The sequence below is a fragment of the Chelonia mydas genome, chromosome 12 (assembly GCF_015237465.2).
Source record: "Chelonia mydas isolate rCheMyd1 chromosome 12, rCheMyd1.pri.v2, whole genome shotgun sequence".
NCBI lineage: Eukaryota > Metazoa > Chordata > Testudines > Cheloniidae > Chelonia > Chelonia mydas.
Genome location: NC_051252.2, coordinates 18,089,013 through 18,109,758, shown reverse-complemented (window position 1 = coordinate 18,109,758; position 20,746 = coordinate 18,089,013). Strand labels below are relative to the sequence as shown.

At 42.6% G+C, this 20,746-nt stretch overlaps 1 protein-coding gene across 8 annotated transcripts in view; it reads left to right on the top strand.

Annotated features, from left to right (window-relative positions):
* Positions 1 to 20,746, top strand: part of PHKB (phosphorylase kinase regulatory subunit beta) — a 222,832-nt gene that overhangs the window by 43,649 nt on the left and 158,437 nt on the right. For 7 of the 8 annotated variants that reach the window (XM_043526045.1, XM_037877750.2, XM_043526046.1 and 4 more), the window contains one exon: positions 14,384 to 14,483. In XM_043526045.1, the coding sequence (XP_043381980.1) occupies positions 14,384 to 14,483 (100 nt within the window). Of the gene's footprint in view, positions 1 to 14,383; positions 14,484 to 14,644; positions 14,664 to 20,746 lie in introns of those variants that run through there. The other variant, XM_037877752.2, reaches the window with a different exon arrangement.

The window sequence follows — 20,746 nt, the reverse complement described above, 5'->3', positions numbered from 1 at the left end:
GCCCCGCACCTTCCCAACCATCGGTACTGACAACATACCACAGACACTCTTCTGCAGTTCCAAGTGAGCCCATGGTACCACATGAGCTCTGGTACCCTGGAGATCTGTGGCCCTGGTATCCAGGGAAAGACCATGACTGTACCATCTCTAAAAGAGTGGTACCGACAAAACTTTCTCTACCAGGCACAACAAAACTCTCATCTGAGGAGTGCTCTGCATCTTCTCAACCATCATTACCGACAAAGTACCATGGACGCTCCTCCGTGGTACCGAGTGAGCCCAGGGTACCACATGGTCTCTGGTACCCTGGAGACCTGATGGTTGGGGAAGAACCGCAATTCCCATTACTTGGTACCAGGGTCCCGGTACTGAGCACATCCCGGCACCTGGGATCGCTCTTGGCACCGGGCCGTGTATCAGCAATACCCCAGTCGGCGCTGCCCTTACCCAGTGACGAGTCAGACAGTGGCCAGGAGGAGGTCATTTCTGGCCCCTCATTGTGGCCCACCGTCACAATACAAGGGTCCTCTCCAATTCCACAAATTGTGGTACGGGCCCCCTGGGGTAAGCCCCCTCAGCCAGGGGAGGAGGAAGCTTTCTCAGAACAGGAAGAAGGACTCCAAGGGGAAGCTACCCCTCTAGCACGCTTCTCCTGATTTCCACTTGATGAGGCAGTACTGCATCCCCTCCCATCACTTGGGGATGATTTTAAGAATTTTCTGGATTTTACCAAGTGGATGGCATATGAGCTGCAGATTCCCTACAGGAAGTGGCAGATAGACATCACAAGTTGGTGGATATTCTTCACACCACTTCCTCATCCAGAATTGCTCTCCCAATTAATGAGGTGATTCTAGATCCTACCAAAGTCATCTGACAGACACCAGCCTCCATCGCACCAACCAGCATCAGAGCCAAAAATAAAAATAATTTAAAAAAATTACTACATCTGTCCCAAAGAGGCAGACTTTGTTTCAACATCCGCAGCCCAACTCCATCATAGTGAATGCACGAAGCACGCAACATAATGCCAAGTTGATCCCATACAATCGGGCTTGACAAGATGGCGTATTTGTCATCGACATTACCAATTAGAGTCACGAATTACCAAACGGTCATGGTCAAATACAATTTTATTCATTATGGGAAACTCAGTGCATTTCTAGAACATTTACTGGAGATACAAAAAGAACAGTTTCAGACCATTCTTAGAGAGGGTTAGTTAATAGCCAGACTGGTGCTAGAGACAGCACTGGATGTAGCTGATACAGCTGCCCACCCAGTCTCCATGACAGTGGTACTGAGGCGGGCTTCTTGGCTACACCTTTCTGGATTGCCCAAAGAGCTGCAGAAGGCTTCCAGTTTGAAGGGCTCAAATTCTTCGCGGAGAAGACAGATTCTTCTCTCCACATCCTGAAGGATTCCCAGACCACATTACACTCCCTAGGAATCTACACTGCGGAACAGAAGAGAAGATATACCTTCAGCCACAGCACAGGTCACAATCTCCTCAATACCCACCATCTTAGTGCTGTTACAAGCCACGTTGTAAGAGGACGAGGGCTCAAAAGCGGAAGCAGTCTGCACCCCAGTCTGCGACCTCTCAAACTGCCTCTTCTAAGCACTTTTGACAGGTTGGTCGAGGGCCTGAACAATTATACCTTGCAGCATCAGCCGCCACCTACACACCTGTCATGCCCCTTCAGAATTCACCGGGCCCTACTTCACAGTAGTTGGGAGAATATCACCTCTGACAGATGTGTTCTGGAGATCATTTTGAAGAGTTACGCCATTCAATTAATGTCCCTCCCCCATTCCAACCCTCCTTCCCTGTCCCACTTCAGGGACGCTTCTCATGAGAACCTAGTTCATCAGGAAATATATAATTTGTTATGCTTAGGGGCCACTGAACCAGTCCAAGTGCAACTCAGGAGCAAGGGGTTTTACTCTCATTATTTCCTGATCCCCAAGGTGAAGGGAGGTTGGAGCCCATTCTAGATCTAAGGGCATTAAACAAATACTGGAAGGCGCAGATGTTAAAGATGGTCACACTAGCAGCTGTTGTTCCAGCTATAGAGCAAGGAGATTGATTTCCAGCTGTCAGCCTACAAGATGTCTACTTCCATATCTCAATACAACCATCGCACAGGAGATTTCCTATGATTTACGTTTGGGACAGGACCATTATCAGTACAGACTGCTCCACCCAGGGTATTCTCCAAGGTTGTCTTTATTGTAGCTGCACAGTAACCCCGGTATAGTGATTGGAGTTTATCAGCACCAACCTTGATGCGATACAAGCGAGAGCATTCCTCCCACTATGCAGACTCACCACCCTGGGACGGATGCCTCCCTAATAGGCTGGGGAGCTCACCTACACAACCACAAGGGTCAGGGCAAATGTCCTTCCGCAGAAATGACCTTCCATATCACTCTTTTGGAGCTAAGGGCTGTCAGCTAATGCCTGTTTACACTTTGTGCCTTTCATCAAGAACACCCACACAAAAGTCATGATGCACTTAATATGACTTGTATGTTGTACATAAATTGCCAAGGGCGTGCCAGATCTCCTTCCCTTTGCAAGGAAGCACTCAAACTTTGGAATTGGTGCATCCATCACAATGTGTTCATCTCAGCCTTCTATCTACCAGGGATACAGAACGTGACAGCCGACAATCTGTTTGTGCGCCTGTGGCACTCCCAGTGAATGGGTATTGAACTCAAAGGGCTTCAAGATATATTCGCCTTTTGGGGAACCCTAACTACGAATCTGTTCGCTACTTACCGGAACAAGAAGTGTCCTTGTTACTGCTCCAGGGCCGGCCTGGGGAAACATTCACTGGAAGACGCCCTCATCCTCCCATGGGACGGGGCCCTCTTGTATGCCTTTGCCCAGTTTCCTCTTCTATCCAAGGTCCTGTTGAAAATTCAAAGAGACAAAGCTAGTGTTATTCTGATGGCCCCTCCTGGCCATGACCAGCGTGGCTCCCTTACCTGACACAGATGGCAATATGCCCTCCTGTTCCTCTTCGGCGCATTCCTCACCTGCTCTCTCAATACAATGGGCTGATCCTTTCCCCCAACCTGCGGGTCCTGGTCCTCCACCTCCAGGCTTGGCTCCTTCTTAGTTCCAAGGCTTAGAAGCAGAATGCTCTGACGAGCTGAAAGATGTGTTGCTACACACCCAAAAGTTGACCACTCGACATACTTACCTACAAAACTGAAACAATTTGAAGTTTGTTGTCATTCTAAACACGTAGACCCAACCTCATCTTTCCCCCCCTCTGATTTTGCATGACATTTTAGACCTCAAGAGGTCAAAACTCTCACTCAGCTCCCCTAAGGTACATTTCCTGGTGAAAACTGTTTTCCACTAGCAGATAGAGAGGTACTTTGGTGTTTGCGCACCCGCTGACGTGCAGATTCCTTAAGGGCATTTGGAATCTCTTCCCACATGTGACACCACCTGCTCCAGCCTGGGACCTTAACCTAGTTCTCAGGGCTTTGACTAGACCTTCCTTTGAGTCCATGGCAATTTGCTCTCTCTTACACCCGTCCATGGTGACAGCATTTCTAATTGCCATCACCTCGGCTAGGCGCATAGGAGAAATAGCAGCCCTGATGGCTCACCCACCATTAACGGCCTTTTTTAAAGATAAAGTAATTCTAAAGTCATATCCCAAGTTTGTCCCTACTTTCTCTGCACTTTCCATACGAATCAACAGATCCATCTCCCTGTTTTTTTCCCCAAAACCACATTGTGACAACAGGGAGATGATTCTGCATATGCTAGATGTTAGAAGGACACAAGCATTCTACTTGGACAGGACTAAGGACTTTAGGAAATCCCCTAAACTCTTCCTTTTATCTACAGAAAGATCCAAAAGCTTTGTGATATTGGCTTAAAGACTATCCAGATGGGTCTCTGGTTTCATTAATCACTGTTATCAAGGGCACAACCTGCTTCCATCCAGAGTCCATATGTACTCCATGAGTGGAAAAGGTAGAAAATTGAGTATTTGTTGTTGCTGAGTAGTTGCTAGAATAGGTCAAAACTGGAGATGTTATGCTTTGTTTTAGATGGTTTTGAAACTTACATTAAACTTTTGAAAAGATAAGTACTTAAAACTAGAAGTTTTAATTGGCAATTAAGGCACTTTAAATATGTTCAGATGGTAAAGTCCCAAAAATGGAAAAGGTAGTCTACTTAGGTATTTTCCCATATAGGTAAATCTGTTGTTAGGCCAAAGGCAAAATATCTGGACAGAGAATATTGCCAACCGATGTAGGAGGATGTTGCGGGTTTGCAAATTACACCTCCAGACACCAAGAGACCTTTGATTTCAGGTTTTTGCAAGGATATCTGGTGACCAAGATTAAGGCAAACCATATCTGGAACTTTAATTTTCTGTAATCAGTTGTAATTTTACCTCTAAAAGTATTCACTGTGGTGGCATGCAGATCTTCCTGTCTTTAACTGATAACAGAGGGTTAAGAGTAAATTGAATTTATAAAGTGAAGTTGAGAACAGGGGAAGCAGAGATCTATCCAGTTTGATTGTACCTATGGCTGTACTTCCAAGTACATTATCATTCCCTTAGGACTTGTCTACATGGGCAAAAAGCCCAGAATAGCTAGTGTGGAATAGCTGTCCCTGAATAGCTATTCAGCATTAACTCCCCGGGTGAACACTATTATTCCACACTGAATGCCTTTATATAATTCAGAGTAATTGACTTGGGAAGTGTGAGATAGGTATTGTGCTTTAAATGCACAGCCTAGCTGTTTTGCACTATCTTCCCTATGAATTCCCCATTTAGGCAAGCCATTGTAAAGTTTTAAATCTTCTGTCAGGAATGTATGTATTTTGTAGCTAAACTTTAAGATTTGTATTGAGTATCAAATATGCTATTTAAAAGCTGTTTATAACTTTTTGTCTTCATTTGGTCCACTTCTTTCCTCATTTACCACTATAATTTTGAGTTTTTGAACACTGTCATAGAAAGGTCCTAACCACTTAAAATCTATGCTGTTGGTTTTAAAGCCCATGCCTCTTGCCACTGAGATCTAGATTTCCATACAGGAATTAAACCTAAATTATATGAGTTCTGGAGGCCTCAACAAGTCTCCTGGTGGATGAATTTTTATCTGTTTCAAACTATCAGCTCATGCAGACTCAATCAAAAATAAACAAACAAACAAGCTATACAGAAATGTCTACTTTTTATGTATCTTTTTATTTGTCGCTCCTTTGACCTGACTTTTTGAAATGAGGTTTCGGGCTGAATAGCTTTGTAAAATTCCAGTTCCCTAACTTTTATAAGTATAGCTTCATTTCTAAATTTCTGTTGGGAGTATAGCCCAAAAACCTGTGACAATCATAATAATTAAAAATTTTAACACTTTTTTTCGCTCCCATAACATTATATAAACAGCTTTTTAAATTTCACTTACCAGGAACATCAAGAATATCTTGTGAGCTCCCTGTTTCACTAACCTATATAAAGGGTCTTCACAACACATTGATGGCAGTAACTTTTTCCCCTAAATTTTTTGCTGTGTAATTTCTTTTGACTTTAGTTGGGAAAGTATGGTTCCTGTCCTCATAGAATCATAGAATATCAGGGTTGGAAGGGACCTCAGGAGGTCATCTAGTCCAACCCCCTGCTCAAAGCAGGACCGACCCCCAATTAAATCATCCCAGCCAGGGCTTTGTCAAGCCTGACCTTAAAAACTTCTAAGGAAGGAGATTCCACCACCTCCCTAGGTAACGCATTCCAGTGTTTCACCACCCTCCTAGTGAAAAAGTTTTTCCTAATATCCAACCTAAATCTCCCCCACTGCAACTTGAGACCATTACTCCTTGTCCTGTCATCTGCTATCACTGAGAGTAGTCTAGATCCATCCTCTTTGGAACCCCCTTTCAGGTAGTTGAAAGCAGCTATCAAATCCCCCCTCATTCTTCTCTTCCGTAGACTAAACAATCCCAGTTCCTTCAGCCTCTCCTCATAAGTCATGTGTTCCAGTCCCCTAATCATTTTTGTTGCCCTCCGCTGGACTCTCTCCAATTTATCCACATCCTTCTTGTAGTGTGGGGCCCAAAACTGGACACAGTACTCCAGATGAGACCTCACCAATGTCGAATAGAGAGGAACGATCACGTCCCTCGATCTGCTGGCAGTGCCCGTACTTATACATCCCAAAATGCCATTGGCCTTCTTGGCAACAAGGGCACACTGCTGACTCATATCCAGCTTCTTGTCCACTGTAACCCCTAGGTCCTTTTCCGCAGAACTGCTGCCTAGCCATTCAGTCCCTAGTCTGTAGCGGTGTATTGGATTCTTCCGTCCTAAGTGCAGGACTCTGCACTTGTCCTTGTTGAACCTCATCAGATTTCTTTTGACCCAATCCTCCAATTTGTCTCGGGCACTCTGTATCCTATCCCTACCCTCCAGCGTATCTACCACTCCTCCCAGTTTAGTGTCATCTGCAAACTTGCTGAGGGTGCAATCCACGCCATCCTCCAGATCATTTATGAAGGTATTGAACAAAACCGGCCCCAGGACCGACCCTTGGGGCACTCCACTTGATACTGGCTGCCAACTAGACATGGAGCCATTGATCACTATCCGTTGAGCCCGACAATCTAGCCAACTTTCTACCCACCTTATAGTGCATTCATCCAGCCCATACTTTTTTAACTTGCTGACAAGAATACTGTGGGAGACAGTGTCAAAAGCTTTGGTGAAGTCAAGGAACAACATGTCCACAGGTTTCCCTTCATCCACAGAACCAATTATCTCGTCATAGAAGGCAATTAGATTAGTCAGGCATGACTTGCCCTTGGTGAATCTATGCTGACTGTTCCTGATCACTTTCCTCTCCTCTAAGTGCTTCAGAATTGATTCCTTGAGGACCTGCTCCATGATTTTTCCAGGGACTGAGGTGAGGCTGACTGGCCTGTAGTTCCCAGGATCCTCCTCCTTCCCTTTTTTAAAGATGGGCACTACATTAGCCTTTTTCTAGTCATCCGGGACTTCCCCGGATCGCCATGAGTTTTCAAAGATAACGGACAATGGCTCCGCAATCCCATCCGCCAACTCCTTTCGCACTCTCGGATGCAACGCATCCGGCTCCATGGACTTGTGCACGTCCAGCTTTTCTAAATAGTCCCGAACCACTTTTCTCCACAGAGGGCTGGTCACCTCCTCCCCATGCTGTGCTGCCCAGTGCAGCAGTCTGGGAGCTGACCTTGTTCGTGAAGACAGAGGCAAAAAAAGTATTGAGTACATTAGCTTTTTCCACATCCTCTGTCACTAGGTTGCCTCCCTCATTCAGTAAGGGGCCGACACTTTCCTTGACTTTCTTCTTGTTGCCAACATACCTGAAGAAACCCTTCTTGTTACTCTTTACATCTCTTGCTATTCGGGTCTTTGAAAATGTACTCCTACTGGTATGTGTCAACACTTAAACTCAAGAATAAAATTATTCTTAGAGATCCTTTTTTAAAAGATACACTCATTGTTTCTAATTCTAGTGATATTAATTTTTTCTGCTTGCAAGCTAAATGGATTATATGAGAAGGCTCCTACCAGGTTCTCGTTCTTTAACATGTTTCTAAGCAATTTCTTTCCTTCCAATATATCTCCTAATTGGGCTGTGTTCCTGATTGAGGCTTTTGACCACTACTACAGTATAAATAATAATCACAAAATATTGTGAGTTGGTAGGGAAAATCTAGCAAATGCAGGTGTGACGGGTTCGGTCATAGAGACCCCCTTTGGACTGTCACCTGATGTGCTGGAATTATCTCTGAGCCTGTTTTCCCTGGCAGCTTGGGACTCCAGAACCCTGCCTTGTTGAGCTAGACATGCTAGCCTGCTGTAACACAGACCTGGGTTTGGTCCACGCCCCCAAAGCTGCATGCTTTAACCAAAAACTGCTCAGCAGGTTACCTGCGTCCAGCACCCAGACACCCAGCTCCCAATGGGATCCAAACCCAAATAAATCCTTTTTACTCTGTATTAAGCTTATACAAGGTAAACTCATAAATTGTCCACCTCTATAACACTGATAAAGAGATATGCACAGCTATTTGCTCCCACAGGTATTAATTACTTCCTCTGGGTTTACTGATACACAAAAGTGATTTTATTAAGTGTAAAAAAGTAGGATTTAAGTGGTTTCAAGTAATAACAAACAGAACAAAGTAAGTTACAGAGCAAAATAAAAGAAAACACTCAAGGCTAAGCCTAATCCGTTTAGAAACTGTTTACAGGTAAATCTCACCCTCAGAGATGTTCCAATAAGCTTCTTTCACAGACTAGACTCCTTCCTAGTCTTGGCCCAGTCCTTTCCCCTGGTACAGTCCTTGTTAGTTCTAGCAGGCATCTTAGGTGAAAAGCAGGGCCTTTCTCATGGCTGGGACCCCCCTTTGTTCTCTTCCACCCCCTTTCATAGCTTTGGCACAAGGCAGGAATCTTTTGTCTCTCTGGATCCTCACCCATCCTTCTAAATAGAAAAAACCAGGTTTAAGATGGATTCTACCATTCTTCCTGGGCTGGCTTACAGGAACACAGGAAGGCTTGCAAGTAAACAGAGTCATTTACAACCAATTGTCCTAGTCAATGGGAGGCATCAAGATTCTAAACCATCATCAGTGGCCCACACTTTGCATAATTACAGTAGTACCTCAGAGTTATACTTTATATTTCTAGCTTCAGTTACAAAAATGATACATACATACAAATATGTTGAACACACTCAGTAGATTATAAACTTTGTAATGATACCTTACAAGAGACCTTTGCATAAAGCATAGTCCAGTTACATCATATTTACACTTATAAGCATATTTCCATAAAACATTATGGAGTGCAATGTTACAGCATGCACCTTCTAAATCTCAATTTCTCTTCATATAGATGTCTCTATTAATACACAAAAAGGTAAGGGAAAAAATATAAATAGTAACACAATTGTTTCTAAATAGAGTGTTTTCCAAAGTTTCTGTAAAGCAGGTCTTCAGTTGAAGTTATTGGGCTTTCCTGTCCACCTCTTGCCACTTAATAATGAAAGTTAAGTTGGCATCCACCTTGACTTAGAATTTTTTGGAGGTGTTCATCTGATACGGAATATTTAATGTTAAGTGTCAGGATCCGGTAGGGAAGAGGCTATAATTAGGGCCCTACTAAATTCATGATCCATTATGGTCAATTTCACGGCCATAGGAACTGAAAAGTGGTTAATTTCATGTTTTCAGATGTTTTAATCTGAAATTTCAGGATGTTGTAAACCGGCGGGGGGATCACAAACCTGGTGTAGGGGGGGTCATGGGATTGCCACCCTCACTTCTGTGCTGCCTTCAGAGCTGGACAGAGAGGGGAGGAGGGGTTGCAGAGCTATCTGCAGCTGGGAGAGATACACAAAGAGCAGCCCTGCAGGGAAAGAGCAAGTCCTGTCCTGTCTCTCCCCTGCCCGGACTAGCAGCTAGGAGCCCCCTTTTCTGGGGCGCTCCCAGCAGCACAGGGAAGATTGGCTCCAACTCTCACAAGCCTCCTCCAACTACAGGAACCTTTGGGGCTGCTGCACAGTCCCAGAGCATCCTGCAACAGGGGGAGGCACCCAAAGGTGGGTCTGCTCTCCCCCCCCCCCCCCCCCCCCCCCCCCCACCACAGTGGCTATGCAGGGAATGCACAAGTCCTGTCCCTCCCCAGCCCAGCCAGAGCTAGGAGCCCCCTTTGCTGGGGTGCTCCTAGGAACAAGGGGACATCAGATTTCACAGGGAAAGGCTTTTTCACAGCCCACCTTGCGTTTTTCACAGCAGTGAAATTGGTAGGGCCCTAGCTATAATCAATGCCTGAATGAACTCCTTTCCAAATTTTACCCAAATCTTAGGTCTTCTGTTCCTTATACCCTTCCTTCTCAGCCCTAACTTGTTTGAACAGTAGCCTAGGAAAGTGAGCAGCACTTGCAACTGAAGTTAATTTATAGTATGATTTGCAGAATTATGGGAGCCATGTTGCTCCCATAATTATTTATGGGTAATTCCTTGCAATTCATGCTAATGTGGTACTCTTTTAAAACATTACTTCTCAATGGTTAGTATTCCACATTCTTTTTCTAACAGACAGTGCTGAGCAAGATGGTGTGAGTTCAACTGTAATGTATTTATGAGAAGGGAAGAATGACATGAGAATAATGAAAAAATTTAGTCCCTACTAACAGTCAGCATCACACAGTAAGGAGATAATAATTTTTGCCAGCACAATTCAATTATATTTTTAGTTGAAGAGCTAATTATAATTCATTATAATACAGAGAATTTTTGTTCAAGTGCAGATGATCTATTATGTGGATAAAAAATGTGGGTTAGTTTTTACCCTTCCTTAATCTATATTACTTATTGGTCAAAATCGTCTATCTCTGTGGCTTTACTTGAAAGATGGATTTAAAATCGTTTGACTCGTCAAAACTGCTTTTTTCCCTTTAATAACAGTTCATGTTACAGACATACCTTTGCATATCCTGTTTTTTTGACTACTCCCTAATTACTCATGGTGGCTGCAAATGAAAATAAAAAATATTCTTGACCAGCGTAGCATCACCTTAGGATTTTATTTTAATTAGCAGCTGAAATGGCTGCCCTTAAAATTTTTTATGTTTAATTTCACTCTTATGCTTTAAACATATTATGAAAGGCTAGCAATAAAAATATTAAAAGGGAGCCAGGATTTGTAAAGCATGGTTGTTGCTCTTATTATCCACTTGTATTGAAGGAATTCATTACGTCTTCCTTTTCATTTAATCTTTTAATTCCTCCCCTTTGTGGATGAAGCAGAAATGTTTGGAAGATGGAAGAAACAGAGATATTGGAAAGGAAGGATTGCAAGGGGAGTGCTTAATACCTCATGTTTACAGTAGCTGACAGACAAACAAAGGCTGGTGAGAAAAGGGATGGTACAGATCTTGCTGGAGTGATGTAAAGTCTCTGCTTCCTGATATCTGGAGACATACAGCATGATATATGGGATTTATTTTGTACTTTGTATTAGAGGGGTAGCCGTGTTAGCCTGTATCCACAAAAAGAACGATGAATCTGCTGGCACGTTAAAGACTAACAGATTATTTGCACATAAGCTTTCATGGGTAAAAAACCCACTTCTTCAGATGCATGGAGTGAAAATTACAGATACAGGCATAAATATATATTGGCATATGAAGAGAAGGGAGTTACCGTAGAAGTGGAGAACCAGTGTTGACATGGCCAATTCAATCAGGGTGGACGTGGTCCACTCCCAATAATTGATGAGGAGGTGTCAATACCAAGAGAGGGAAAATTGCTTTTGAAGTGAGCCAGCCACTTCCAGTCCCTATTCAAGCCCAAATCGATGGTATTAAGTTTGCAAATGAATTGTAGCTCAGCAGTTTCTCTTTGAAGTCTGTTTTTGAAGTTTTTTTTGGTTGAAGGATGACTACTTTTAAATCTGTTGTTGAGTGTCCAGGGAAATTGAAGTGCTCTCCTACTAGCTTTTGTATGTTACCATTCCTGATGTCTGATTTCTGTCCATTTATCCTTTTACGTAGAGACTGTCCAGTTTGGGCAATGTACATGCAGAGGGGCAATGTACATGGCAGAGGTTGGCACATGATGGCATATATCACATTAGTAGATGTGCAAGTGAATGAGCCTCTGATGGTGTGGTTGGTGTGTTTGGGTCCTATGATGGTGTCGCTATAGTAGATATGGGGACAGAGAAGGCAACAGCGTTTGTTACAGGGATTGGTTCTGGATTAGTGTTTATGTGGTGTGATGTGTAGTTGCTGGTGAGTATTTGCTTCAGGGTGGGTGGCTGTCTGTAAGTGAGGATTGGCCTGCCTCCCAAGGCTTGTGAGAGTGGGGGATCGTTTTCTAGGATAGGTTGTAGATCGTTGATGATGCACTGGAGAGGTTTTAGCTAGGGGCTGTATGTGATGGCCAGTGGTATTCTATTGTTTTCCTTGTTGGGCCTGTCCTGTAGTAGGTGATTTCTGGGTACCCGTCTCACTGTGTCAATCTGTTTCCTCACTTCCCCAGGTGGGTATTGTAGTTTTAAGAATGCTTGATAGAGATCTTGTAGGTATTTGTCTCTGTCTGAGGGATTGGAGCAAATGTGGTTGTATCTTAAGGCTTGGTTAGAGACAATGCATCGTGTGATGTGTCCTGGATGGAAGCTGGAGGCGTGTAGGTAAGTATAGTGGTCAGTAGGTTTCCGGTATAGGGTGGTGGTTATGTGACCATCGCTTATTTGCACTGTAGTGTCCAGGACGTGGATCTCTTGTGTGGACTGGTCCAGGCTGAGGTTGATGGTGGGGTGGAAATTGTTAAAATCCAGGTGGAATTCTTCAAGGGCCTCCTTCCCGTGGGTCCATATGATGAAGATATCATCCATGTAGCACAAGTAGAGGAGGGGCGCTAGGGGACGAGAGCTGAGGAGCCGTTGTTCTAAGTCAGCCATAAAAATGTTGGTATACTGTGGGGCCATGCGGGTACCCATAGCAGTGCCACTGACTTGAAGGTATAGGTCGTCCCCAAATCTGAAATGGTTGTGGGTGAGGACAAAGTCACAAAGCTTAGCCGCTAGATGTGCAAGGGCTACATCAGGGATATTGTTCCTGACAGCTTGTAGTCCATCCTGGTGTGGAATATTGGTGTAAAGAGCTTCTACATCCATGGTGGCCAGGATTGTGTTTTCAGGAAGATGACCACTGCATTGTAGTTTCCTCAGGAAGCCATTGTACTTTGGGGGAAGGCGAGGTGGCAAAAATACTAGTGGTAAATTGTGTTCCCTTAGTGCAATTACACTTCTTCTGTGAGAACAGAGTTCCTTCCAGTCCTTTAATTGCACAACCAGTTTAGTGTGATTTGGGCATTCTTTGCTCTCAGGAGGCCCAGGGCTGGGTCAAAATAGGTGCTATAAGCCAGAAATGAGTTGCAGTGGGGGGAAGATGGCACAGTTCTTTTATTAATGTTACTGTCCTTGGCTCTCCACAATGTTGTTTGCTCACATTTCTTTAGAACATTTTGGGAAAAATAAGAAACCAAAAAAATTGGAGTAAAAAAACAAAATCAAGGAACTTGAGTTAAGAACTTTAATAGCGCTCTTCACTCACAGACTTACTGTGTTATACTTAGTTTTTAAATAAATGTCTGTTGCAAACTATACAGTTAAAACAGTGGAAATTTACTCAGTTTGTATTTTTGTGGTCTTATTTTTGAGTGTACTTGCTTTTCTTTTCCTCACTTGAGTTTTTTAAGTGAAGATGTGTATTTCACTTTTGGTATATGTATCTGTCTGTGTATGTAGTGGTACTATTTAAAAAATTTCCCAATGATATGTTTTCAGTCCATGACATGAGTCTTAAAGACACCACTGTGTTTATTGATTATCACGATGGCAAGCAGAATTACAGCACATCTGCCTAGTACTCACTTCTCTAACAATACACTGCTATTATTGTGACTCATTCCCCATGGCAATACTCTCACACTTGCATATAGTGCAATAATCTTTAAACTAGCCACAGTTAAATTAGTGATGGTGATAACTAGGTTTAGTAATTAATCATCAAATATGTAAATACTTACAGATTGCACTGCTTTCCATATTTGTATCAGAGCCACATTGTGATTGGTGCTCTATAAAATATAGGAAAATACTATCCTTGACTGAAAAACCTAAAATGTTAGACAGAGAGCAGGGGAAAAGATACAATATATGAGCAAAGTGGTCAAGATGATGCAGACAAATATTAAATCAATTTTTATTTAAAAATAATTTATTTATATCATTTTTTGTAATATATTGAATTTAATTGTTTAAACCGTTTGAATTCATAGCATAGCCATGTTAAGAGAGAGGTTTTTTGACATAAATAGCAACTGGTTAGCAAACCATAAAATGCACTATTATAACTCTTCAAAAAATTTAACTTTGATTATATCAATGATAAGCATTTTTGCAAAATTAAAAAGAAAAGTTGCAGGACTTAAGTGTCCCAAAGAGTTCAAAAAGAATATATTTTGCTCTTGTAAAACAGCTGGAAAATTTTTCCTTTTCATTTTATTTTGTTTTGAAAGAGGGAAAAAAAATCCTACACTGAAAAATTTGCAGGCACATTTATAGCCCACAATTCTTGTTGCTAAGGCACACCATAAACTGAAAAACGTGGATTGTATCATGGAAAAACGGACAGAACTCTAAATGTATTAACATTAATGGATGTTGCTATAATATAGTGTTTACCTATGTGGTTAAGTACTTAATTATCAAAAGCACTACTACCTTTAACTTTTTTCCTAATGAATTTGCAGTTTGTTTCATGGGTTATCTCTCTCACTCAGGCGCATTGATGATGACAAGGGAAGGACACATGAGCTGGAACATACTGCCATAAAATGTATGCGAGGAATTCTCTACTGCTGTATGCGCCAGGCTGATAAGGTAAAAACACTGCAGTGTGGACAGAAGCGCTCACTTAGTTCTAAAGGATAAATTTAACTACAAGCAGTAACATCTTTCAAATATAGATAAAATTAAAAAGGCAACATAATACTACAGTGTAGTCCAGCTAAGAAAGGACTGCTCTGATTTTCTGGGCCTAGCCATGTGAAAATGTGAAAGGTAAGAAGAACTTCACCCTGTGTATAAATGATGGAATATATTTCAAAATTATCTTTTTAAAATTACTATTCAAATTGGAGCCTATGACTGGCAGCCATCTAACTAAAATGTTAATAGTTTGTGATATAGTTAGTATAGTGGTCCTATGAAAAACACTCTAAGCAAGCTTCTGGCAGGCCTCATTATTAATGTATCAGTCATAACAATGAGTGATGTTTTCAGCATTTATGGCCTGATATTCAGAACGGCTGAATACCAGCAACTCCCACTGAAATCAGTGGGAACTGAGAGTGCTCAGAAGGTTTCAAAATCAGGCCACTGACTTAGTGATTTTCTATGGAAGGATGTGGGATTATCGGGAGCTCCTTCCTTTCCTGACTTCAGAAACGTGGAGAAAAGGAGCTTTCAACACCAGGTGGTACTTCCTTGCCACTGAATTTCGGATGTTAAGAGCAAGGTACCCCTGCTGTTGAAGTGATGCTGGAACTTTCTTGGTCAATTGGTCAGGCAGATCATTGAGTATACTGGTCATCACTTCTCTATCTCTTTGTGGCTTAGTTTTACATTGTAATTAATAGGTATTAGAGGAGCACCATGAACATACTCATCCCATGATCTCCCTGTTAGCAGACCCTGAATATTCTGGGATTATAACTGGGTTTTTTCCCCCATCCATAGTTAAGGTTCCTAGGGAATATCTTGAAATTTCAGAATGCTGTGTAATTACGTTCTCTCACATAATATGCTGTTAGTGGTGGGGCTTTGGCTCTGTGTGTGGCTGTGTATGATGTAGGGGGTAAGGTAGCCAAAGAGAGTGGATGAGTTGAAGGGACTCTGTCAACTTGAAAATAACATTTGTCTGAAAACTTGTACTTACTTATTCCAAGTAACCTGTAAGATGAGTATAACAGAAAAAGAATAAAGAAGAAAATCCTTTCTTTTCCATTTTGTTTACTTTGGGCATTTGACTGTGCTTAATACATAGTCAATTTCACTGTTTTGTTTGATGGCCTGTTGTGCTTAGTGTCTTGTACTCTCCCATATAATGACATCACTCTCATGTACTGCTTTGTGGGACCTTACATACACTCTGTTCTCTGAGATCTGTGGGAAGGTATTAATTAGTAATACAACAGTAGGGTTGTTGCTTTTTCTGTGTTCCGGGTCACAGGGATGACCTCTTTTCCTAGCCCCTGCATGGAGTGGGAAGCAGCAGGAACAGAGGTGCAGCTTAGTGAGCCCTTTTTTTCAAACTCTAGACTCTGTACAATGCTGAGGGAACAATAGGAGCCTGAAGATGATGAGACACTTCCACTCCCTGGAACCCTACCGAGACCCCAGGTGGCAACTGAAACCTGGGGGCAGGGGGACCCATTTTTTTCCCTTTTCAGTTTTCTGTATAGGGCTGGGGGATGGGAGCCCTTCGTTTCCCAATATGGGGCCATTGAGCAGTGAAAGGCACAACATACTTCTCTACAAGTCCCAGAAAAGAGTGAAGCAGTTGGGAGGCTTCCATGCAGTTGTTGCTTTTTTTTTTGAAGGTGAAGTAATAAACAGGAGTGTGACCAAGGGTGAATTGGGAGAGTGGGAATCATAAACATGTTTGATCAGTATCTGCTTGGATCTGTCCACTGTCTCTTACTTGAACAGACCCTTATAAAGCATTTTTTAAAATTAAACTTTGAGGATTAAATGTAAGGCATGCTATTTAAAAGATGTTCTGTCTGAAATTTATGAGTTTATTTTTAAATTGTTCAATGTCAAATTCTTATTAACATTGTCAGGTTAAAATAAAGTACCCATCCTTTCTGTGTGGGTTGATTTGACAAGGTGATGGGAAACTGTTGTAAGAGAGAGAATTCATGTAGGATTACTTATGAGCAGGTATCCCCAAGAGAGTGAGATTTGAACTTTATGAATGGAGACTTTTTTTTTTAAAACCAGGAATTTATGTATTCCTTTTATTTCATGTAACTTCTATTTCATGTTCATTTCTAAAGAGCTGTGTTTGGCCACATATGAGACGATGTGGGGATAAAGATGGAAAAGAGATGGATTTTTCTGTAGTTGCTTCTAAAGTTAAAATCTGCTGTTTTAAGTTTTTTATGTTTTTAAATGCTGCATATTTCTCTCCTCAACACACAGGAGTTTGTTATGAAGAAAGAATCTGAGGGGGATGTGAATAATAAACAGTAAATAAGCATTGATTTAATGTTATTTATATACTGGCTGTTGTTTGTTACCTTGGTTACTACGTGTGGTGCTCTATTTAAGCAGTGGAGTAGCAGAAGCAATGTGAGATGCCATTAGACACATAATTCCAATTGGAATTAACTACAAACATATACTGTACTTTTACAGTTGAGAAATTTATACTAGGAAAAACATGAGTATGTATGCCAAAAATGACCGCACTTGAAATAAGTATATAATATTGTTTGTGGCTTGCTAATTACACTGATTGTCTTCCTCTACTGTGATCGGAAAGGTGAACTATAACCTGAAGTATCTCTGTAATATACTGATATACTCACCGGAGTCTACAAACATACAAATACATATTAAGTAAATTGTATTATGCGGTTGTTCAGCATATGAATTCCATTCCTCATTCATAGGCTGTGTTGCATCTGGAATATGTACTGTGATAAATTTGGCTTGTTGATAGAACAAGAAGTGTAAGAATGGTGTTGCGATGCTGTAGAAGGTCGACCTTCTAGAGGCAATAATTGTGGTTATGGCACCAACTGTTCATTGTACTGTATTGCTGTACTGCTTGAAGAATTATGGAATGTGATCTTCTATTGGACATTCTGCTTTGGACATGGGAATGCTCCTCACTTGCCCTTCCCTGTGAGTTTGTTTTTTATTTTTATTTTCGCGGATGCTGTGTCTTCCTCGCAGTTACTTGACAGTCCAAAATAGGTTAGTAGTTTTGTGAAATAATGGAGTGTGTATGTTACAACAAAAAGGGAAGCAAAAGGAAGTTATGCGGCCCCACCATGCTTCTTTCTTACTTGTCTGCTGTCCTCCTGCGGCACTTTACAAATCTTTCTCTCTAGCTGGGATTTTCCAAAGCACTTAACCGGCTTAGGTGCCCAATTCTCATTGAATTTTAATGGGAGTTCGGTGCCTAAATCCCTTAAACTGAGATTTTCAAAGCAGTCATGTAAATTTCTTCCTCCTCCTCCTCCTCTTGTCATTCTCATTTTCCCTTCACAGCTTCAATCTAGACTTTTTTGTTTTCAAGCCCTTTTGTCTCCTCTACTCTTTAATTGTTTTAATTACTGTTTTAATTCTGTTCCTTCTCTTGATTCTGAATGTAGATCAGATCAGGAGCTGTACCCACGTTCTAATAAAAATACACATAGCTCCACTGAAGCCAAATGACAGTAGCCAAGCTTCTGGCCCATAGTTTATACCCATGCACCATGTAATGTTTTTTAAAATCTTTTCTATGTTAGTTTGAGAACACTAATGAAAAAAATCTTTTCTTTTTTTGCCATCTCTTTAGGCCCTTCTTTCTTTCACTTTCCATTCTATCTTTTGGTTCCTTTCTTTTCCAGTCTTATAGCTTTTTACAAACACACATCCCATTCACTCCATGCCATCCTAACCACATCATAACTACTCGAAAATATTTTGCTTCTTTCCTTCAGAAAATAAACTAGCTAAGTGGTATTGGGAGTGAAAGATAAAGTACTTTCTGTTTTGGTTTCAAAGATATATATAAGAAGCATTGATGCTTGTGATGCTCCATCATTGGAGATTTTTAAGAGCAGGTTAGACAAACACCTGTCAGGAATGGTCTAGATCAGTAGTCTCCAACCTTTTTACACCCAAGATCAGTTTTTGAATTTAAGGGCAACCCAGGATCTACCCCGTCCCTTCCCCAAAGTCCCACCCGTTATATATACACATGCGCACACACACCCACCCACCCACTCACACCCGTCACTCGCTCTCCCCCACCCTCACTCACTTTCAGCAGGCTGGGGCAGGGTTTTGGGAGGGCGTGCAGGCTCTGGGCTGGGGCCGAGGGGTTCGCAGTGTAGGAGGTTGCTCTGGGCTTTGCCTGGGGCAGGGGGTTGTGGTGCAGGAGGGGGCAAGGGGTGCAAGCTCTGGGAGGATGTTTGGGTGCAGGAGGGGTCTCCGGTCTGGGGCAGAGTGTTGGGGTGCAGGAGTGGGTGAAGGGTGCTGGCTCTGGGGGGGGCTCAGGGCTGGAGCAGGGGGTTGGGCTGCAGGAGGATGTATTGGGGCAGGGCTTGGAATGCAGGAGGGGGTTCAGGGTGCAGGAGGGGGTATGGAGTGCTGGCTCCAGGAGGGTGCTCAGGACTGGGCTTTGGGGTGTGGTCTCCCACCAGGCGGCACTTATCTCGGGCATCTCCTGGTCAGTGGCGCAGCAAGGCTAAGGCAGGCTCCCTGTGTGCCCTGGCCCCATGTTGCTCCAGAAAGGGGCCAACGTGCCCCTGCAGCCCTTTGGGGAAGTTGGGGGGCACGTGGCTCTGCATGCTGCCCCTCTCTGCTGGTGCCACCCCCAAAGCCCCCATTGGCCACAGTTCCCCATTCCTGGCCAATGGGAGCTGTGGGGGAGGTGCTTGCAGGCAGGAGCAGTGCAAGGAGAAACACGCCCCCACCCCCCGGGGCCACAGGGGCATGCTGACCGCTTCCAGGGTCTGCCGCGGCCGGAGATTGCGATCGACTGGGAGAGTCCCCAGGATTGACCAGTCGATTGTGATCAACAGGTTGGTAACCACTGATCTAGATAATACTTAGTTCTGCCATGAGTGCAGGGGACTGGACTAGATGACCTCTTGAGGTCCCTTCCTGTGATTCTATGTTTTGGGGATCACCCAGACCAGTAAAGGGTTCTGTCACCGCCTATCTTGTAACTTTGGGTGCCTTAATGTTATGCTCTGTGGCTCAGAATCCTGACACTAGGAGCCAGCACATAAGCTTAAAGGTCTCATCCTGCCTTCTACCATCCTAGTTACTCCTTGCAGTGTGATCCCAACAGTTCTTCCAGTCCTGAGTCTCTGCAAATCCATCTACATTGAGTTTTAAACTGCCAGACACTCAGAATTTCCCCCACCAGTTCATCACCTCAAAGGTGAGAAAACAGCCCCCAGTTATCAGTTCACTTTGGGGGACATACTCCACACAGTTGGCACACCAGAGCCCTAGTTGGGATAAAAATAAGCAAGAAATGTATTTGATATAAAAATCACAGATTCAAAGATGAAATATTAAAGAGAAACAAACATATACAGGTTACACAGAAAATAAACATAAAGATGCAACCTCGGGCTTCACATTTCTGTATTAGATTAATTCCCTTTTCTATTTATGAGTTACCTATTGCCTCTGAACAGTTTCCCAGTGTACCATGTGTCATAAAGAGGGATCCAGTTTTTCACGGGGTAGCTTCCGATTTGGAGGCTGCTCCTCAGTTTCTGGATAGTCTGCTTTTGAAAGGCTTTTTTCTTTCCTGGCATGGTGACTCATGGTTTTTCAGAGTCGGAGGAATTCCCTGTTGCCTCGGTGTCTTTCCATTAACTCTAATGGTTCATCATAGTCTTTTCCTGATTTGGACATTGGATGGGTACTTGAAGCTGGGTTTGTGTAAACAACTGCCTTCAGAGGTGCCCTCCCTGTGTGATTGCTTCCTTACCGTGTTGTGAGGTGATGCTATAGTTGCATCAGCTGCATTTACAGTTTTCTACATTTTTACGTTGATAATCATAATCTGTATGTGTGTGTATATGTGTGTGTGTGTGTATATGTGTGTGTGTATATATATATATATATATATATCAATCATAATGACTGTCAAATTCAGCACATTAAAAGCTTCCATAAAATAACTTATTTGACATATTTTTATACACAACGGCAATGTATAAAATCAGTTGATTCATTTGCTTATTCTTTGGGATTCAGACTCCCTGTTTTCACCTTTGGGTGTCTGAGCCCTGATTATCACAGTGCTGTTGCAGAAAAAGGAGCTATGAAATAAAATTTGATTCTGTGAGTACATTTCAAACCCATGAATTCAGAATGAGTGTGATATGCTCCAGTATATT